This window comes from Elephas maximus, chromosome 1, assembly GCF_024166365.1.
Source record: "Elephas maximus indicus isolate mEleMax1 chromosome 1, mEleMax1 primary haplotype, whole genome shotgun sequence".
NCBI classification, from domain to species: Eukaryota; Metazoa; Chordata; class Mammalia; order Proboscidea; family Elephantidae; genus Elephas; species Elephas maximus.
Window position 1 is genome coordinate 214,300,882 of NC_064819.1, and position 21,057 is coordinate 214,321,938.

The 21,057-nt window shown below is 39.9% G+C and overlaps 1 protein-coding gene and 1 long non-coding RNA gene across 7 annotated transcripts in view; one reads left to right on the forward strand and one right to left on the reverse strand.

Annotated features, from left to right (window-relative positions):
• Window positions 1–21,057, forward strand: part of PHACTR2 (phosphatase and actin regulator 2) — a 337,195-nt gene that overhangs the window by 309,238 nt on the left and 6,900 nt on the right. For 2 of the 5 annotated variants that reach the window (XM_049902599.1, XM_049902612.1), the window contains exons 11-13: window positions 1–138; window positions 6,806–6,882; window positions 7,158–8,239. In XM_049902599.1, the coding sequence (XP_049758556.1) occupies window positions 1–138; window positions 6,806–6,882; window positions 7,158–7,224 (282 nt within the window). In that variant the 3' untranslated portion in view covers window positions 7,225–8,239. Of the gene's footprint in view, window positions 139–6,805; window positions 6,883–7,157; window positions 8,240–9,617; window positions 10,029–21,057 lie in introns of those variants that run through there. The other 3 variants (XM_049902579.1, XM_049902610.1, XM_049902589.1) reach the window with 3 other exon arrangements.
• The window catches only part of LOC126086450 (uncharacterized), a 27,886-nt gene continuing 6,963 nt past the window's right edge, over window positions 135–21,057 (reverse strand). Inside the window, exons 2-4 of one of the 2 annotated variants that reach the window (XR_007519517.1) lie at window positions 13,608–13,660; window positions 12,666–12,785; window positions 135–2,438 (exon numbers count right to left, since the gene is read on the reverse strand). This is a non-coding gene — a long non-coding RNA (uncharacterized LOC126086450). Of the gene's footprint in view, window positions 2,439–12,665; window positions 12,786–13,607; window positions 15,571–21,057 lie in introns of those variants that run through there. The other variant, XR_007519516.1, reaches the window with a different exon arrangement.

Sequence of the window (21,057 nt, forward strand, 5' to 3'; positions counted from 1 at the left end):
CTCAGCCTGAGACCCACGGTGGCAGAGCTACAAGCACGAAGGATCCTGCGGTTTAACGAGTATGTAGAAGTCACTGATTCCCCGGACTATGACCGGCGGGCAGACAAACCCTGGGCCAGGTTAACACCTGCAGACAAGGCAAGAATCACAATGGCTTTATTCATGATTTTATTGCTTTTCTAAAAGGTTCATAACACCTCCCCCCCCACACACACACACTTAGTCACCCTAGGAGGCTAGATCTTACCAAATATTCCAGCAATTTTCTGCCTCTGATTACTTAAGCCACTTAAGTGATATATTTAGTAATATCAATATAGTTCTTTCACCTAAGTCTGAGAGAATACCAGGTTTTAGTTACTATGTAACCTATCTGCATTCAAATCTCAATATGGGGGGGGGTTACTGTAGCCATGATTTATCTTTCCCCTTAGAAAATTTCACTTATACAACTTATTATTTTAAAATGATATGTTAGTAGTAGAAAAGGTATTGATCTATTTCAGGACTGACACTCTTTTTGTGTAAAGGGCCAGAGAGTAAATACTTTGGGCTTACGTAGTTCAGCTCTGCCATTGTAGCTTGAAATCAGCCCTAGACAATACGCAAATAAATGACATGGCCGTATTCAAATAAAACTTATTTACAGAAATAGGCAGCGGGCTATATTTGGTCCAAGGGTCAGCTCATGGTTCAGTAAAACTAAACTATATAGAGGTTCCATCATGGAGAAAGACTATTACGAGTACTGTGGCTCCACAGCCAAAGGTTTATGACAGCCGTTTCTTTTTAAATTCTTCAGTATCCCAAATAATTATGTCTAATGTTTATCTCTAACCAAAATTTAGTACTAAATAAACTCTTGTACTACACTCAGTCTTAATGCACTCTGTACTGATGCCTTTTAATAGGAGGCTTCATTCTGTAAAGCACCTACTATGTGTCAGACACAAACTAGAGCTGTATATTCAGAAATCATCAGCTCCTAAGTAGAAATGAAAACTAGGAAGGAATAAGAAGACTGTCTTAGTTACCTTAGTTACCTAACAGAAACACCACAGGTAAATGGCTTTAACAAAGAGAAATTTATTCTCTTGCAGTTTAGGAGACTAGAAGTCCAAATTCAGGGTGCCAGCTCCAGGGGAAGGCATTCTGTCTCTCTGTCACCTCTGGGGGAAGGCCCTTGTCATCAATCTTTCCCTGGTTTAGGAGTTTCTCAGGATAGGGACCCTGGGTCCAAAAGATGGGCTCCACTCCTGGCGCTGCTTTGTTGGTGGTAGGAGGTCCCTCTCCTCTCTGCTCTATTCTCTCTTTTAGATCTCAAAAGAGATTGACTCAAGATACAACCTAATCCTGTAGATTGAGTCCTGCCTAATTAACATAACTGCCTCTAATTTTGCTTCATTAACATCATAGAGGTTAGGATTTATAACAGGATAATCACATCAAATCACAAAATGGTGAACCACCACTCAATACTGGGAATCATGACCTAGCTAAGTTGACACACAGTTTTAGGGAACATAATTCAATCCATGACAATCACAGAGGAAAAAACGTTCTTAACAAGAATAGATGGGAAGGAGGCTGAGAGTAGCACACCCGTCATTCCCTGCTGCCCACCCCTCATGCACAGGTCTCTAGTAACCAGTCATGGGGTGTGAAAAACACATCTCCTCTGGGAGCCTCTTTCCAACTGATATGCACGGTAGCTAAGACCATTCAGTGTGGTTTATCCTAAGCACAAGTCTCAACCAGAAGCCCCCTCTTTTTCCATTTTCTACCTCTCAGTTCATTTTGAGTAGTTTCCCATTCTGTATCTACATTCCTTTCTGCACTTTCTCGTTTCTGTTAAATAGCAAGGGGCTTTATTTAGGATTCCATGTGGTACCTGATGCCCTACAAAGAAATACAAGGCTTTGGGTCAGATACGGTCTCTGTGGTGAGTGTTAACAATGGGTAATATTTCAACCCTAACCCTATCAGGCCTTATGTTATACATTCTTCTGGTATTTTTTTCAGTTGTGAAATATATCACATATGGCAAAGAATATATAAAACTAATACACAGTTTAAATAATAAAAATAAAACACCTATCTTACTAATCCCTACCACCTAGAGGAAGTCTCTGGGTGTTGCAAACGGCTAATGTGTTCAGTGGCTAACCCAAAGATTAGAGGTTGGAATCTACCCAGAGACACCTTGGAAGAAAGGACTAGTGATCTATGTCCAAAAATCAGCCCTTGAAAACCCTATAGAGTATAGTTCTACTCTTGATACATGTGGGGTCGCCATGAGTCAGAATCAACTCAGTAGCAACTGGAACCATTTACCACCCAGGAGAACTTTACTGGAACAATACTAGTACCTCAGAAAGGCCCTGTGTGCTCCTCCTCAATTGTATTTTCCTCCCTTCTGCAAGGAGTAGCTGCCATCCCTATTTAAAAAAAAAAAAATAGTTTAACCACCGTCATATATATATATATATATATATATCACTAAACAAATATATATGTATATTCCTTTGTTTTGTCTGTTTTGGAGCTTTCTGTAATTGGAATCATACAGCATTCTTCTGGGTGTTGCTTTATTCGACCAACACTAAAGAATCTGTATTGATGCACTAAGCTATGGTTTATTCCTTTTCACTGAAATGCAATATTTCATTGCATGAATAGGCTACAAAGTAATTATTCATTTAATTGGTGATGATCATTTAGTCACTTTCCAGGTTTGAGTTTTATAAGCAGCGTTCCTATGATGATTCTCATACATGTCTTCAGGCACGCCGGTACAAGAGTTTTTCTAGCATCTACTCTGTGTGATTCAACTGCTGAGTCTTGGGGAATATAAATATTCAGCTACCTACTCTAGGCAGTGTCAGCAGGTTTCCAGGTTGGTCCAGCAGACCCTAATCAAGCAAGGATGAATGATTAACCACCCTCAGTTGGAAATGAAATTTCCCTCACTCTGGAAATACTCTTTCCTAACAGTTGTTCAATTGTTGGAAAGTAAAGCTTGTTCATCTCTAGCTGTAACAGAGAGGATTTTTCTTTTTAATTTCTTATCGAAACAAAATAGGCTTTTTGTGCGGCAGGGGAGGTGTGCTCAGTCAGGTTTTCTGCTACAGGGTGAGTTTCTCTCCATAGGTTATTTGAAGACACACAGCTTTTGTATCTTCCCTGCAGGTGGGACCCTGAGCCCCAGAGCTCAGCCAGAGACACTCCCTGCTCACATGTGAGGCTGCTGTTTATTTTCTCCCGATACTGTCTCCCATATTTCTCATGAGACTTTTTAAGATACAGAAGATAGCATTTTTAGAACTGGATTTTCAATTTTTTCTCCCCAAAGGAAAAATAAAAATAACTCTTTTTTAGATAGAAAAATATTGCATAATTTTTTCTATAGGAATTAGAAATAAACACAAGAATTTAAAATGCTATTGTCATTCTTTGGTAGATTTTTTAAATGAATATTGAATTTCTTTAACTGACTATAGTCACATCTATTTTATTTATTTAAAAAAAAAAGTCCTTATAATTTCATATCACATCCATTACCTATAACTGGCTGGTTGTAAGCTAACATAGAAATTATCTAAATTCGTGAAGTGTAAGAATCAGAATCAGAACAAAGCTGGTTCCTATGAGGTGGAAGTTAGGTATAGCTCTGCTCTCCAGTTTTTTTGCTATTTCTGACACCAGCCATCCCAACCTTCACCCCCTCCACAGCACTCTCCACTCCTCTGCTGGGTTCAATAATTCATAGCAGTGGCCACACAGAACTCACAGACCATGTTCACAGTTATATGGTTGATGTGGGATCAGGATCAACTTGGAAGTAACAGGGAACATCTCAAGATCAGGTCAGGAAACACACAGGCGAGGTTTGGAAGGCTTCCCTGAGGTGGAGAACACATTCCTCCCTTCTTCAGTACAGGACAGCTTCTAGCCAGGACAGCTGTTTCAGCTGCTCTCTACAGTGCTAGCAGGCCTCTCGGCCTGGCTAGCAGGCCCCCTCTTGGCTGTGTACACTCCCTTTTGGCCATGCATGGCCTCTCTGCTGTTAACTGGTCCAGCTCATAGCCAATGTAACAGCTTGTTCGGCCATGTAGGCCCTGTCAGCTCTTCAGCTCTGCCACCAGGCTTCTTCTGGACTACTCTGCCACCAGGCCCTTTTAGGGCCTCTCACTGTCTTCAGTGTTACAGCCCTTGATCCACATTACAACTCGTTTAGGAGGTTCCCCTCACAGGAACTTTGAGTCCAAATCACGTTCCGCCAGGCTCTTCTTGGCCTTGTGGTTCCCTCCTCCCTTCTCCAAATCTTTGTGGGGCGGGCCACTTACATAAGCAAACTCCCTATCAATTTCAAAGCATGACCCTCCCAACAGGACTGCAAACCAACCAATCCTACTAGTGAACTACAAAACTCTCAGTCTTTTTGGGTGGATTTTCAAGTGATTATTTGAATAGTAAATCAACCAATCCCTGCCAGGTGTTTAAAATAGGCCAATCACAGGGCAGACTGCAGTCCAGGGCCAGACAAAAAGTATCAAATCATCAGATTATTTACAGCTTACCCAGGAAATGTCCATCAATCTGAGAAGTCCCCTGGACAAATGTAACAAATCCTATGGGGTAGAAAACAACATGGGAGTCCTCCTCCCCAAATTGCTTCTCCAAAGAACTAGAGCAAAGGCGACTCTTCCCAGCTTAGGGGAAAAAATTGCCCAAGATGTTTTTCCAAAGAACCAAGGGAAAAGACCAAATAAAGGAGCTCATTTCACCACACTGACTCATCATTTCTAATTACAAACTAGCACAACATGGTCCATATGCCTAACTGGCTCTCTAGGAAAAGATGTATGTGTATGTATATGGTCGTAAATGAATGGTAAGTTTTATTAACATAAAGGACACAATTTGGAGTCCCTGGGTGGTACAAATGATTAACACGTTCAGCTGCTAACTGAAATTCGAGTCCACCCAGAGACACCTCAGAAGAAAGGCCTGGCAATATTCTTCCAACAAATCAGCCATTGAAAACCCTATGGAACACAGTTCTGCTCTGACACACATGGGTTCGCCTTGAGTTGGAATCAACTCGACGGTGACTGGTTAGCACACAGTTTACAAGTAAAAATAAATATACAGTTCTCTATATTATAAATTTCATATCTCAATTAATTCTTACGGAATGCTTTCATTGATTTTTGCCAGAACCTTAGATCAGTAGTCAACCTACTGTTGAGAAAAAAGGATTTGCTTTATTTATGTTTGAGTCTCCTTCAGTAATATCTTCTTACACATAGACTCTCTATAAGTAAAAATGACATAATTGTTAGTCACAATCACAGACAAAAATTTAGTTTGTTTATTAAAAGCCTCATAATAATGACATTTTATGAAGGTTTTTTTAGTGTACAAAGCGCTTTCAAATGTTTTCTTACTTGATTCTCATAATAGTGTGAGGAATTATCATTCCCATTTTCCAGATGGGAAAACTGAGGTATTGGAGCGATAAATTGACTCACTGAGGGTGTCACCACTATTGAGGCATAGCTAAGACTAGAATCCAAGCCCTCTAACTGCAGTTGTACTACTTTTTGCTTCTTCTACTGAAACCTTACATTTGGAGGAGAAATATAAAATGAACATAGAGTTAGGCCTCTCCCTCTGCCAGGATCCAAATGAAAATACCTTTTTCAAGGAAGAATTTCTGATAGATGTTCATTGGTAATTGGTACAGTTAAACTTCACTATTTGGGCTCCTGGTACTAGGTAGTGGGTTTTTGTTTTTTTATTGTGCTTTAGGTGAAAGTTTACAGCTCAACTTAATTTCTCATACAAAAATTTACACACATACTGTTTTGTGACATTAGTTGCAATCCCCACAATGTGATAGCACACTCCCTCTCCACCCCAGGCTCCCTGTGTCCCTTCAACCAGTTCCTATCCCTTCCTACCTTCTCATCCTGCCTCTGGACAGGAGCCGCCCATTTGGTTTCATGTATCTGATTGAACTAAAGAAGCACACTCTTCTCGAGTATTTAGGTAGCAGTTTTTACAGTGGGCAAAACAAAGTGTCCTCACTGGGGATATGACTTGTGAGACAAGCTGAGCACTGTGTCCCAGGGACACAGACCTGCAAACATTTCTCTGCTTGCTTCATTTTTTCCAAAAGTCAGTAAAAAAATTATTGCCATAGGTTCTCCATAGAAACTACAGGGGCTGAGGAATGTATCTGGGGGGAAGAGACAAAATGTGGCAAAGGATCGAAATATAAAGTTGAAAGATGCGTTGCGGAGAAGCTCGCGTGTCGCAGAGTGGCAGTTAGTCCTGGGAGAAAGCCAGGCCTCAGGGCTTTATCTCTTTTGCCTTTTCTAAAATTCATCATTTTCCAGCCACAAAGTAGATGTTCTTATCTCTCAGTGAAGTCACTCTCTGTGGTTTGTATTGTCATTCCATCTTTGACTGAAAAATCCATTTTGTATAGAGGTTACGGAGATGTTTTTAGAAGTACATTTTTTATGGGAGTAAAATGTTCCTTGTTTAAAAAAAAACTAGGAAATAAAGATAAACAAAAAGTTGAAATCAAAGACCATCCATGATTCTGGCACTATTGTTAACAGATAACTAAAGGTCATATTTTGATGAGTATCTCATCATACCTTTGCTTGGTAGAAGTTAGGAAGACTTCTCTCTCTACGGGACATTTCTTCAAAGGGTGTCTGCTTCATTCTTGCTGTATATGCAATATGTGACCTAAGTAATAGCTCTTTTTACCTACCTTTTTCCTATTTAGGCAGCAATAAGGAAAGAACTAAATGAATTTAAAAGCACAGAAATGGAAGTTCACGAAGAGAGTCGACAGTTTACAAGGTAGGTAGACATTACACAATTTAGAGTAAAACCATTCTGCCTCTCCCACATTCGTCCTGGTTTGCTTTACTGATAACCTAAGAGTCAGCGGAGCAGTTTTAAAGATACAACTAGATTATGAATTTCTAGGCTTACATAATTAACTCAGCCGTTTTAAGAAAACTAAAAATAATCACCCTTGAATAAATTCCTAAAATTAAATTTTTTTTTCTTTCAAAGAATTCTGAGTCAGTTTTAAAGAGCTGTATTTTTGTTCCTTTGCCATCACTTCTTAGCTTCATTTTCTGGGCCAGAAGACAAGCATCAACATCTTTTATTCTGCTCTTGAACAGATTCCACTGAAGTTTACGCCCAAGACGGGACTGGTGAGACTCAGTGTGGGCACTTATGTGTCTGCTTTGGGCTCACAGTGGACATGCCTTAGAAAGGATAGGAACTCAATTTTCAGAAACAGAATTAAAAAAAAAATCCATTGCCGTCTAGTCAATTCCGACCCAAAGCAACCCTATTGGACAGAGTAGAACTGCTCTACAGGGTTTCCAAGGAGAATCTGATAGATTCAAACTGCTGACCTTTTGGTTAGCGGCCATAGCTCTTAACCACCACGTCACCAGGGTTTCCAACTTAGAAAAGGAATCCAGTTTTTATCAGCACCTCATTAAATTGCTATAATCCTACCATTTTTCCTCCCAACAGCCTTCACTTACTCAGGCTATTAAAACTGGAAGGGATCTTAGTAGTCACATACTCTGATCCCTACACCCTACAGGCATTGATCTGTTTATTGATATCTCACAGGTTTACATGCTTTGCTTTCTAAAAATTTTCATGCAAATCAAATCTTTAAAAATGGAATTGTGGTAAACCCTATAAGGACAGACGATTACATGAGGAATACCACAGTAATTCTTTTTGGAAATGTCCCCCACAGGGACCCCTGTATCTGTAGTGGTGCCTGTGGGTGGTGGTGCTCTGTGCTAAACAAGTATCAGCAGAGCTTGCAGACTAAGATAGACTAGGAAGGAAAGCCTGGCAATCTACTTCCAAAAATCAGCCGGTGAAAACCCTACGGATCACAACGGTCTGAATCACAACGAATCATGGTGAAGACGCAGGACTGGGGAGAGTCTTCATCAGTTGTGCACGGGGTCTCTGTGAGTTGGGGCAACTGAACAGCAGCGAGCAACATGTTTCAAGAGAGTAATTTCACTGTATTTTTTCCCAAATCAATAGTTACCCCAATGCGATCTATTTTCCCCTGGATATGAAATTCAACTTTAAATGTACATGTGGGTCAGTTTCTACATTTTTTATTATATTCTAATGAGCTGTTTGCCTGTCTCTGAACCATGTCACACTGTTTATTTAGAATAGATTTGTAGTACATTTTTATATCTGTTGGAGCATTTTTTTTACCTTCAAAATTCTGTTGGCTATTTTTCTATATTTACTTCTTTAAAAGAAACTTAGAATATGCTTGTTATGTTCCAAGAGATATTCTGTTGATATGTTGATTGTTTAAGTAAATACTAATAGAAATAAGAAAGAACTGCATTTTATGAGAAAATATTACGTCCTTGTTTTGGGGGGTTTGTTTTTGGTAAAAGTTAATATCAAAGATAAACTCTAAAAAAAATTTCCAAAAATATATTGATTAACAAGAACTCTTTAAAATTTCTTTCCAGATAAGGAAAAAATTAAATATTCCCAGCACTAAGATAAATACATCTTGCTTAAGTATTCATAAAGATTTGGCAGTAAAGCAAGGGTCTACTGCTGTTTTTCCATTAATTTATATTACATCATGAGAGTTATGTTCCAGCAGGGAAATATTTTGGCTCTGAGATTTATGAAAATCATGCTGGTGATTTTTAAAATTGTTTTCAATATTCCTTTTAAGAGGAAAGAAAGTTTTGGTAAATACAGCTGTTTCTAATCAAAATAATACAAAAATATGATAGTGTTTTGCATATAGAAAATTGCTAGGATAGAAGATGGTGGTGCCCTTCCCACCAGCTGCCCTGGGAGGGAATAAACATGCAATGAATCATTACCTGGCTCTACAAATACAACCTAGATCCAGAGCAGCCCTCCTTTCCTCTTATCAGAGCCAGACATTATCTCCCTATACCAAGTAAGCTTTCCCTTCAAAACCTAAATGTATTAACTCCTTGTGGATTTGGGGTGGTTGATTATTGGGTTGAAATAGCTTCGTTCTCTCTCCACGGGCACCACTTTATCCAGAGGTAGTCTCCCACCGAGTGATGTATTAGTGAGCGTTAGAAAGATTCCCATAGATAGCTTCCTCTGCTTCTGTATCTCTAGAGAGAGATGCAAAAACCTGGTAGCATTGGCTGCCTCTGGGGAGGGGAACTGGGTGGCTGGGGGAAGGCACGGGAGGGATACCTTTCTCTACTCACCCCTTTGAACCTTTTGAATTTTTGAAACGTAAGAATTTATTACCTAGTCATAAACAAACATATAAAAAAAAAATAAGGAATTCATTGCCTAAGTCCTCATTTCTATAGATGAGAATTCCATCGTGGCGACCTCTCTTGAATAATATGCTGGTGCTAATATTAATTATGACACCCCTGGTTTTTGTGTGTGGAGAAGGCACCTCTGGTACCTCCATCATGGATCACATTCTGTGAAATGTTTGATCTGTAGTGGTGAAGAATTGTGGAAATCCACTCTTTCATCTAATTCATCTAGTTTCTCCCATTATGTCCTAGATCGCATTCTGGAATTGGAATGCATTCTGGGGCCATGTAACAAGGGCAAGAACAAGTGGCCCCCACACGGCTTCATCCTGGGACCTGATAGACAACAAGCTCTAACTTCAGTTCCTCAGAATACTTGCTGCTCCTCTAGCCGCATTCTATATTTTCCCCCTAGGAGCTGGTCACCCAGTCTACTATTTCAAACCCAAAAGTCTGTTTGGAGGATGCTATATTACTAAACAGAGTCATTGGATTCTGGAAGGACACCACCATGGCAAACAAAAGCCACTTCTCTTGCTGTAATAAATGGAATGTCTAAAATTTTAAATCATTCTCTAAATCACAAACACAAATTTCATGAAAGATCAAATTTTAATTCAAAACTAAACTTTAAAATGGTTGCAGCTGAGTAGTAAGATTATGGATAATTATGATCTTTTTGGTATTTTTCTCTGTTTTACAAATTTTTTAAGTATTAACATGTATCAGATTATAATCAAAGGGAAATACTACTTTTAAACAATAAACTTTGAACTTCGTAAATAATAACATACTTCAGAGTGCAGCAAGTACTTTCATACATGTATTATTTTATTAGCTTTAAATTATTTGCTTATTATATTAAGAGATATAATGGAATATTCATGGAGTCATTGAGTTGAAGCCCTTAAATTAAAAATGGGCCTCATGAGATCACTGGCATAATATTAAGTGGAAAAATTAGGATACTGGATAAATTGTATGTATTTTAAAAAGAAGTTGCCATCAAGTCAACTCCAACTCATGACAACCCCATGTGTGTTACAGCAGAACTGTGCTCCGTAGGGTTTTCAGTGGCCGATTTTTTCAGAAGTAGATTGCCAGGCCTTTCTTCTAAGGCACCTCTGGATGGACTCAAATTTCTAGTCTTTTGGTTAATAGCCAAGTGCACTCACCATTTGCAGCACACTACAGTGGTATATTTTACTTAAAATTTCAGATGCATAGAAAAAAAAGATTAGTAGAAAGTAACATCAAAACCCCTTAGTGGTTGTGTGGTAAGAATCAGCATGAATCCAATCCCTAAAATGTGGACATTGATCCAGTCCTCACAGTCCCACTTCTCCAACCTTGTCGCCAGTCAGCCCCAAGGCATGCTCCCTCTCTGACCCTAGCCACCAGAAGCTAGGTGAGCACGCACGTGTTAAAAGACACCACTCTTCAGACTGCCAAATAGGCAGATGCCAGCCACAAGTTTGGGGCACCCACACAACACCCCATCCTTCTGACCTGCTGGCCACAAATTCAGAGCTGGTTGCCCCCAACCCCTTTAGGGTGCCAGCCTCAAGCTCAGGAGTCCACATGACTCCCTTCCTTTCTGACCTGGTGGCTCCTACTGACCCTTTGGGTTCGATAATTTGCTGGAATGACACAGAATTCATGGAGAGTATACCATAATTATGACTACAGATTTATTATAGCCCAAAGGATACAAATTGAAGAGATGTCTGGGATAAGATCTGGGAGGGTTCCCAACATGAAGTCTCCAGGTCCCAAGGGACACATTACTATCCCAACAGGCAAGAGCAAATGTTCTTGACAACCAGGAAGCCATCTGAGACTTAGTATTCAGGGCTAGTAGATATCAACCTCCCAGGTGAGTGTTTTCTGGTCTAGCCAGCCCCCATGCACCAGCGTAAATTCTCAGGTGTGGTCTGGAAGTCCGAGACCAAGGCACCTCTTACTCTGAGGGTTATTTCTCTGGAGCCAAGGACAAAGACCACCTTACTTAGAGTAAAGCTATGTCCTTTACCCTACAGTGGTTTTATTATAGAATGAGGTTATAGATATTTTTTTTCCTTCTGTCTACTTTTTAAATCTTTTAATATGGTTATATTGCTCTGTGTGTGTATGTGTTTTAAAAAAAGGCATCTCATGCTATACTATCTTAAGATACCATTATCTTATGTGGATTTACAGATAAGGTGAACCATTTTCAGCTTCTAGGTATACTTCTCAAAATGTGACATGGCAGGAACTATACCTGGGACTGCAATAAAAATTAATTAAGGGCATGCTCCACTGAGGAATGAGAAGGCTGCTTTGGCAGAGATGCTCTCTGTCCCGGTTGCTCCATTTACCTTCTACCTGGATAGAAACTAAAAAGATTTGCAAACTGCCGTTATTAGGCATCAGAGTTGAAAGCATGGCTCAGCGTGTGGAATAATAAGAGCGTGGTCTGAGGATGATCTGACCTCTCAGGTGGAACAAGGAGCAGCATCTAGGAGATGGCTGGCAGCCACACAGAGCTTCTTTATCTGTTTAATACTAGCGCATGTGCCGTGACAATTAAATGCTTTTAAATAAAAGGGAAATGAATTCTTCAGGATTCATATATATGACAAACAGGGAAATAGAGGAAAGTATTATTTGCATTTGTGAGTAATTTTATATTATCAGGATGGATTTTCAGGAAGATAAGCACATTAAAATATATATATATGTGTGTGTGTATATATATATATAGTGGAGGAACCATCTTTATGGAGAACGTTATCTTTACCTGAATTCCAAGACTTAAAAATAGCATCCACTCCCTCTCAACAGTATGAAAATAACAAAAAATACATTATAATTTTTCAAAGAGGAGGGAAATATAGATAACTTCACATATGAGTCTGGGGAAAATTCTGAAAAGAGGTGGACGAAAAGCCTAAGTATCCTTAGGGCACACTGAACCTATTTATTGCTCCATCAACTTGAAGCCTAAAGCCCGAACTGTCATTCTGTCACATAGGCAAACTTCTCAGGAGATAAAACTGAACTTCTCATATTTTAAAGTGAATGCAAACCACTGGGTAGCAACATACTTAAAGAATAATTTGCATGTTCTCTACCTCTAATCATAAAATTTTAGAGCTGAATTTAAAGATAAGATGCAGAATATAAGCAGGATATAAATGTCATTTTTTGATTGGCTAGTGCAAGAAAATAGATGAGTTTTCCCCAGATCTGGGCAGTCCATATGAAGAGTGGTTACATTTCTGATCCCAATCTTAGTCAGCATATTATTGCATTCACCTTATTAGCTGGTTGCCTTCTCTTAGCCGTCCTTTAAAGCTCTGCTGGTGGCCTGTGGCCTTCCAGTACAGTCTACACTGTGGCACTCAGTCTCTGATGCAATCCATGGGCAGATAGTGGCTATAAGAAAAAAAAAAAAAATCATGTAATGCCCTTGCTAATGTTTGGAAATAAAAGTAAGATCCTTTTCAGGAAAATTCTGAGATTTAGATTAACCCATCTGGGCCACTGACTACTGGCCTTGTTGTCCAACCCAGTTTTTAATTTACCTTCTTCATCCCATAGACATTGCTGATGGGAAGTAAAAACCTCTCATGTCAGGTTTCCCCAACCTTGTGGTTTGAATCCAGGACCAAATGATAGACATCTGAAGATTAGCGTGTGAAGGGCATTGTGGAATGTTGGGCATCCAGGAAATTGGGAGACGCTAAATGATGGCTAAATTGGATGGGTTTCACTTAAATCCCAAAAGAACGGAACCTAAGCAAGAGAGACCTTCGTAGCTTATGATGTGAGGCTCCTGAAGGTACAATATATTTGTGTTGTCCGGGCTCCCTGGGGACATGTGGACAATACTAGTGTGTCCTGCACAGAAGGACACGATGCTGCCAGCTTCAGTCGCAGGACCTCACTGGCATTGTGTGTCTAGTAATCATGAGAACTTGTGTTGAGCCCATTCTCATTCAGCCCCTTTTGTGGCAAAAGGCAGATATTTTTAAGCCAACTGTAGCAATAAAGTGTTGCCTGGGAATGTGGAACAGGATTTTTCTCAGGTGAAAACTGATTAAAACTGACATATATAGAAATCTAACTGATCACATCTTCCATTCCATTCTACCCAGAAGTTACTAAAAAAAAGAAAAAGAAAAACCCTTTGCATGACAGTATAAATGAAGACACGAGTTTTGATCTAGGTAATGCAGGTTAGGGGTGCATACTTACCAGCTTTCTGCCTTGAGCAAAGACTTAGCATCCCTGTGCCTCAGTTTCCACATCTGTAAAAAGAAGATACAGGAGTACCTACCCCATGGAATTGTTTTGAGGATTAAGTGAAGTAATCACTTGGACTTGTGCCAGGTATACAGTAAACATTAATAAACGTTAGCTGTCATTATTATTATTGTAGCTGCCTCTCTTGTTTTATGTGAAAAGTTTGATTTAAGAAATTTTCAGTTACTCTTTGGAAGTATTTTTATAGAATTTCCATTTTTTATTTTCCTTCACGTTTTGATCAACTCTTTCTACAAAGCATTTTGGAATGTCCTATTAGATGGGTTATCACATATTAGTAGACATTTAATTTTTTTTTTTTTTATGATTGGAGTGGAGCCAAATAGAGTTGCATATAATGTGGAATCCCAGAGGAAGGCTGAAGAGATGGATCAGATAAAGCTTTATGGAGAAAATGGCTTTTGACCTTGAATTGAAAATGAAACATGGTTGGAAAAGAAAAGGGAGAATTGAATTGTAGCTCCAGGAAGAGCATGTTCAAAAGCACCAAGCAAAACCAAAACCGTTGCCATCGAGTCAATTCTGACTCATAGCTACCCTATAGGACAAAGTAGAACTGCCCCATAGGGTTTCCAAGGAGCGCCTGGTGGATTTGAGCTGCTGACCTCTTTCGGTTAGCAAACATAGCTCTTAACCACTATACCACCAGGGTTTCTGTTCAAAAGCACGGGGTTACAAAAATGCATGTAGTGTTCAGAAGCTAGCAGGCTATTAGACAGTAGTGCCAGCAAAAGATGGCAGAGGGTTTTAATTAATTCAAAGGCAGGTGTTCAAGGAAGGTCTTGGTACCTAATGGGCTATGAATGGTGAAGGAAAGAAATAAGTTGCAAATCCGAGATTTCTAGATTAACAACATATTTTTTCACTTTTTATTGTTATTGAGAGTATGCATAGCAAAACATACACTAATTCAACAATTTCTACATGTACAATTCAGTGACATTGATTATATTCCTCAAGTTATGCAACCTTTCTTGCCCTCCTTTTCTGAATTATTCTGCCCCCATTAACATGAACTCACTGCCCTCTAAGCTTTGTATCTTACCTTTCACATTACTGTTCTGTTTGATCCCATATAGAGCACAACATTCTTTACTAAATAAGCCAATTTATTGTTAGTTCAAAGAAGATTTCAGGAAATATTTTTGGTTTAAGGTTTAAAGATTATCTCAGGACAACAGTTTGGGGAATTCATCCAGCCTTAGTGGCTCCAGAAAGTCTGAGTTCCGTGAGAATATGGAATTCTGTCTCACATTTTCTCCCTTTTGATCAGGATTCGTCTACAGGATCTGATCAAAATGCACATTAACAGTATTTTATTTTTTTATAATTTTGTGCTTTAAGTGAAAGTTTACAAATCAAGTCAGTCTCTCACACAAAAACTTATATACACCTTGCTACATATTCCCAATTACTCTCCTCCTAATGAGACAGCCCACTCTCTCCCTCTACTCTTTTCGTGTCCATTCTGCCAGACTCTAACCCCCTCTATCCTCTCATCTCGCCTCCAGGCAGGAGATGCCAACATAGTCTCAAGTTTCCACCTGATACAAGACCCTCACTCCTCACCAGCATCCCTCTCCAGCCCATTGTCCAGTCCAATCCATCTCTTAAGAGCTGGCTTCGGGAATGTTTCCTGTCCTGGGCCAACAGAAGGCCTGGGGGCCATGACCACCGGGGTCCTTCTAGTACTTAGATGTCCCCTGAAACCATGGTCCCCAAACCCTTGTCCCTGCTACACTGGCCTTCAAAGCATTCAGTTTATTCAGGAAATTTCGTTGCTTTTGGTTTGGTCCAGTTGCGGTGACCTCCCCCATATTGTGTGTTCTCTTTCCCTTCATCTAAAGCAGTTTTTATCTAATTAGTGAATATCTAGTATCTAATTAGTGAATATCCCTCTCCCACCCTCCCTCCCCCCATCTCGTAACCACAAAAGAATATTTTCTTCTCAGTTTAAACTCTTTCTCAAGTTCTTATAATAGTGGTCTTTTCTGCTGAGTCTCTACTTTTATCTTGTATTTTATTTTGATGAGTAGGGTAGTTTGTCTCCTTTGTGGTTACCTTGTTATTTACCCCTATTTTTATAAATTTAAACCTAACTTTTATTTCTGTGTATTGCCGTATCTTCCTCTCCATATGGAAGGTGTATGATTACATTTCTTAGTCCCTCTTTATTATTTTAATAGTGTCTGATTTTATATAATAACATCGCTGTTACAATGGTTTGAGCTTTTTTTTTTTTTTTTTTAAATAATCTTGCTTTGTTTTTTGGGGTTTCCCAGTCTGGGTTGACTTCTGGTTGCTCTGCCCAGTATTCTAGTCTTGGGTTGATACCTGATATTATTGATTTTCTAACCAAACAAATCTCTTTAGTATTTCTTGTAGTTTTGGTTTGATTTTTACAAATTCCCTAAACTTGTGTTTATCTGGAAATGTCTTAATTTCGTCTTCATATTTAAGAGACAGTTTTGCTGGATATATGATTCTTGGCATGCATTTTTTTCCTTCAATTTTTTAAATATGTTATCCCATTGCCTTCTTGCCTGCATGGTTTCTGCTGAGTAGTCCGAGCTTATTCTTATTGGCTTTCCATTATAGGTGACTTTTCCTTTATCCCTTGATGCTCTTATAATTCTCTCTTTATCTTTGCTTTTGGCAAGTTTGATTATAATATGCCTTGGAAGCCCCCAGCCTGATACCTGACCCATGGATTTGGTACTTGCCAGCCTCCACACCCCCACATGTCTGTCAGTTTGTCGTACTGTGGGGGCTTCTGTGTTCCTGTGATGCTGGAAGCTCTGCCACTGGTATCCAGATACCAGCAGGGTCACCCATGAAGGACAGGTTTCAGCTGAGCTTCCAGACTAAGACTAGGAAGAAGGACCCGGCAGTCTACGTCTGAAAAGAATTAGCCAGTGAAAACCTTATGAACAGCAGTGGAACATTGTCTGATTATAATGCTGGAAGATGAGCCCCCCAGGTTGGAAGGCACTCAAAAGATGACTGGGGAAGAGCTGCCTCCTCAAAGTAGAGTTGACCTTAATGACGTGGATGGAGTAAAGCTTTCAGGACTGTCATTTGCTGATACGGCACGACTCAAAATGTGAAGAAACAGCTGCAAACATCCATTAATAATCAGAACCTGGAATGTACGAAGTATGAATCTAGGAAAATTTGAAATCATCAAAAATGAAATGGAACACATAAACATCAATATCCTAGGCATTAGTGAGCTGAAATGGACTGGTATTGGCCATTTTGAATCAGACAATCATATAGTCTACCATGCTGGGAATGACAACTTGAAGAGGAATGGTGTTGCATTCATCGTCAAAAAGAATGTTTCAAGATCTATCCTGAAATACAACGCTCTCAGTGATAGGATAATATCCATACACCTACAAGGAAGACCAGTTAATACGACTATTATTCAAATTTATGTACCAACCACTAGGACCAAAGACGAAGAAATAGATTTTTATCAGCTGCTGCAGTCTGAAATTGATCGAACATGCAGTCAAGATGCATTGATAATTACTGGCAATTGGAATGCGAAAGTTGGAAACAAAGAAGAAGGATCAGTAGTTGGAAAATATGGCCTTGGTAATAGAAATAATGCCAGATATCGAATGATAGAATATTGCAAGATCAACGACTTTTTCATTGCAAATACATTCTTTCACCAACATAAACGGTGACTATACACATGGACCTCGCCAGATGGAACACACAGAAATCAAATTGACTACATCTGTGGAAAGAGACGATGGAAAAGCTCAATATCATCAGTCAGAACAAGGCCAGGGGCCGACTGTGGAACAGACCGTCAATTGCTCATATGCAAGCTCAAGGTGAAACTGAAGAAAATCAGAGCAAGTCCACGAGAGCCAAAATATGACCTTGAGTATACCCCGCCTGAATTTAGAGACCATCTGAAGAACAGATTTGACGCATTGAATACTAGTAACCGCAGACCAGACGAGTTGTGGAATGACATCATCCATGAAGAAAGCAAGAGGTCACTGAAAAGCCAGGAAAGAAAGAAAAGACCAAGATGGATGTCAGAGGAGACTCTGAAACTTGCTCATGAGTGTTGAGCAGCTAAAGCAAAAGGAAGAATTGATGAAGTAAAAGAACTGAACAGACGATTTCAAAGGGCCTCTCCAGAAGACAAAGTAAAGTATTATAATGACATGTGCAAACAGCTGGAGATGGAAAACCAAAAGGGAAGAACATGCTCAGTGTTTCTCAAGCTAAAAGAACTGAAGAAAAAATTCAAGCCTCAAGTCGCAATAGTGAAGGATTCCATGGGGAGAATATTAAACAATGCAGGAAGCATCAAAAGAAGATGGAAGGAATACACAGAGTCATTATACCAAAAAGAATTAGTTGATATTCAACCATTTCAAGAGGTGGCATATGATCAGGAACCGATGGTACTAAAGGAAGAAGTCCAAGCTGCTCTGAAGGCCCTGGTGAAAAACAAGGCTCCAGGAATTGATGGAATATAAATTGAGACGTTTCAACAAACAGATGCAGCACTGGAGGTGCTCACTCGTCTATGCCAAGAAATATGGAAGACAGCTTTCTGGCCAACTGACTGGAAGAGATACACATTTATGCCTATTCCCAAGAAAGGTGATCTGACCAAATGTGGAAATTATTGAACAATATCATTAATATTACACGCAAGCAAAATTTTGCTGAAGATCATTCAAAAACGGCTGCAGCAGTATATCGACAGGGAACTGCCAGAAATTCAGGCTGGTTTCAGAAGAGGACGTGGAACTAGGGATATCATTGCTGATGTCAGATGGATCCTGGCTGAAAGCAGAGAATACCAGAAGGATGTTTACCTGTGTTTTATTGACTATGCAAAGGCATTTGACTGTGTGGATCCTAACAAACTATGGATAACACTGCGAAGAATGTGAATTCCAGAACACTTAATTGTGCTTATGAGGAACCTTTACATAGATGAAGAGGCAGTTGTTTGGACAGAACAAGGGGATACTGATTGTTTTAAAGTTAGGAAAGGTGTGCGTCAGGGTTGTTGTATTTTTTCACCATACCTATTTAATCTGTATGCTGAACAAATAATACGAGAAGCTGGACTGTATGATGAAGAACAGGGCATCAGGATTGGAGGAAGGCTCATTAAAAACATGCGTTATGCAGATGACACAACTTTGCTTGCTGAATGTGAAGAGGACTTGAAGTACTTACTAATGAAGATCAAAGACCACAGCCTTCAGTATGGATTACACCTCAACATAAAGAAAACAAAAATCCTCACAACTGGATCAATGAGCAATGTCATGATAAATGGAGATAAGATTGAAGTTGTCAAGGATGTCATTTTACTCGGATCCACAATCAACAGCCATGGAAGCAGCAGTCAAGAAATCAAAAGACGCATTGCATTGGGCAAATCTGCTGCAAAGGACCTCTTCAACGTGTTGAAGAGCAAAGATGTCACCCTGAAGACTAAGGTGCGCCTGACCCAAGCCATGGTATTTTCAGTCACATCATATGCATGTGAAAGCTGGACAGTGAATAAGGAAGACCAAAGAAGAGTTGACGCCTTTGAATTGTGGCGTTGGGGAAGAATATTGAAAATACCATGGACTGCCAAAAGAACAAACAAATCTGTCCTGGAAGAAGTGCGGCCAGAATGCTCCTTAGAGGCAAGGATGGCGAGACTGGGTCTTACACACTTTGGACATGTTGTCAGGAGGGATCAGTCCCTGGAGAAGGACATCATGCTTGGCAGAGTACAGGATCAGTGGAAAAGAGGAAGACCCTCAACGAGGTGGATTGACACAGTGGCTGCAACAATGAGCTCAAGCATAACAACGATTGTAAGGATGGCACAGGACCAGGCAGTGTTTCGTTCTGTTGAGCATAGGGTCACTATGAGTTGGAACCGACTCAACGGCACCCAACAACAACATGTCTTGGTGACTTTTAAGATCTACCTTATGTGGAGTTTGATGAGCATCATGGATGGATACCTTCTCATCTCACACGATATCAGGGAAGTTTTCTGCCAACAAATCTTCAACAATTCTCTCTGTATTTTCTGTTATCTCTCCCTGTTCTGGTACTCCAATCACTCGTACGTTATTTCTCTTGATAGAGTCCTACATGATTCTTAAGGTTTCTTCATTTTTTTTTTAATTCTTTTGTCTGATTTTTCTTCAAATATATTAGTGCCAAGTGATTTATCTTCGAGTTCAGAAATTCTAGCTTCTACTTGCTCAATTCTGCTCCTCTGACTTACTATTGAGTTGTCTACTTCTGTAATTTTATTGTTAATCTTCTGAATTTCTGATTTTCTGTCTGTGGATTTTTCCAGCTTATTAAGCTTTTCATTATTTTCCTGAATAATCTTTCTAATTTCTTCAGTTGCTTTATCTGTGTGTTCCTTGGCTTGTTCTGCATATTGCCTCATTTCCTCCCTGATGTCTTGAAGGGTCCTGTATATTAAAATTCTATATTCTGGCTCTGGTAATTTGAGGAATGCACTTTCATCTAGAAGATCCCTGGATTCTTTGTTTTGAGAGCCTGTTGAGGTGATCGTGGTCTGTTTCTTTATGTGACTTGATATTGACTGTTGTCTCCAAGCCATCTGTAAGTTATTATATTAGTTTATGCTTGCTTACTGTGTCATAGCTTCTTGCTTTGTTTTGTTTTGGTATACCCCAATGGGTTGCTTGAGTGAGCTAGCTTGATTATTTTCGCCTTTGGAGCTCTGACGTTCTGTCCCCACATGGCTAGAGCTGTTATCCAGTATATCAGTCTAAGGAGTCCATTCCGTTTTCTTGTATGAATTCAGCTCAGGTTTTCAGGTAGTTGTTCATCAGGTGTGTGGTGCAGGCTCTGTCCTAGAGTCTTAGAGGGGCAGGGGTGATTGGCGTATATACTGTTATCTGATTGCAGCAGGGGGACATGCTCTGAACAAGGCAGGGGGTTGAGAACTGACCCCCGATTGTCTCCGAGGAAAGCGCGTCCCTGTTCCTTAGAACGTGCAGGTGGGTGGGTTCTGCAGACAGACCATAGGTGCCTAAAGTTTTTGGTTGTAAGGACTGGGAGATACCAGTTATCTTTGGACCCCTGTTGCGGGTAGCTGGGTGACCTGAGCGGAGCTACCAGTCCTTACGTCCCTGATGTGGGTAGGTGAGGACCTTGTTTAATAGGCAAAGCAATGTCAGACATCAAACACCCACCTCTCCACCACACAGCCAAAATGGTTGGAGTCTGCCAACAAGGGCCCGTTCTCCCAAAATAGGCCCACACAGGTCCACACAGAAGGGAAAGGTTCTCAAGGTCCACAGACAGTTTATGCCTGGACCGGAGTTGCTTATGTCCTGAGTTCCCC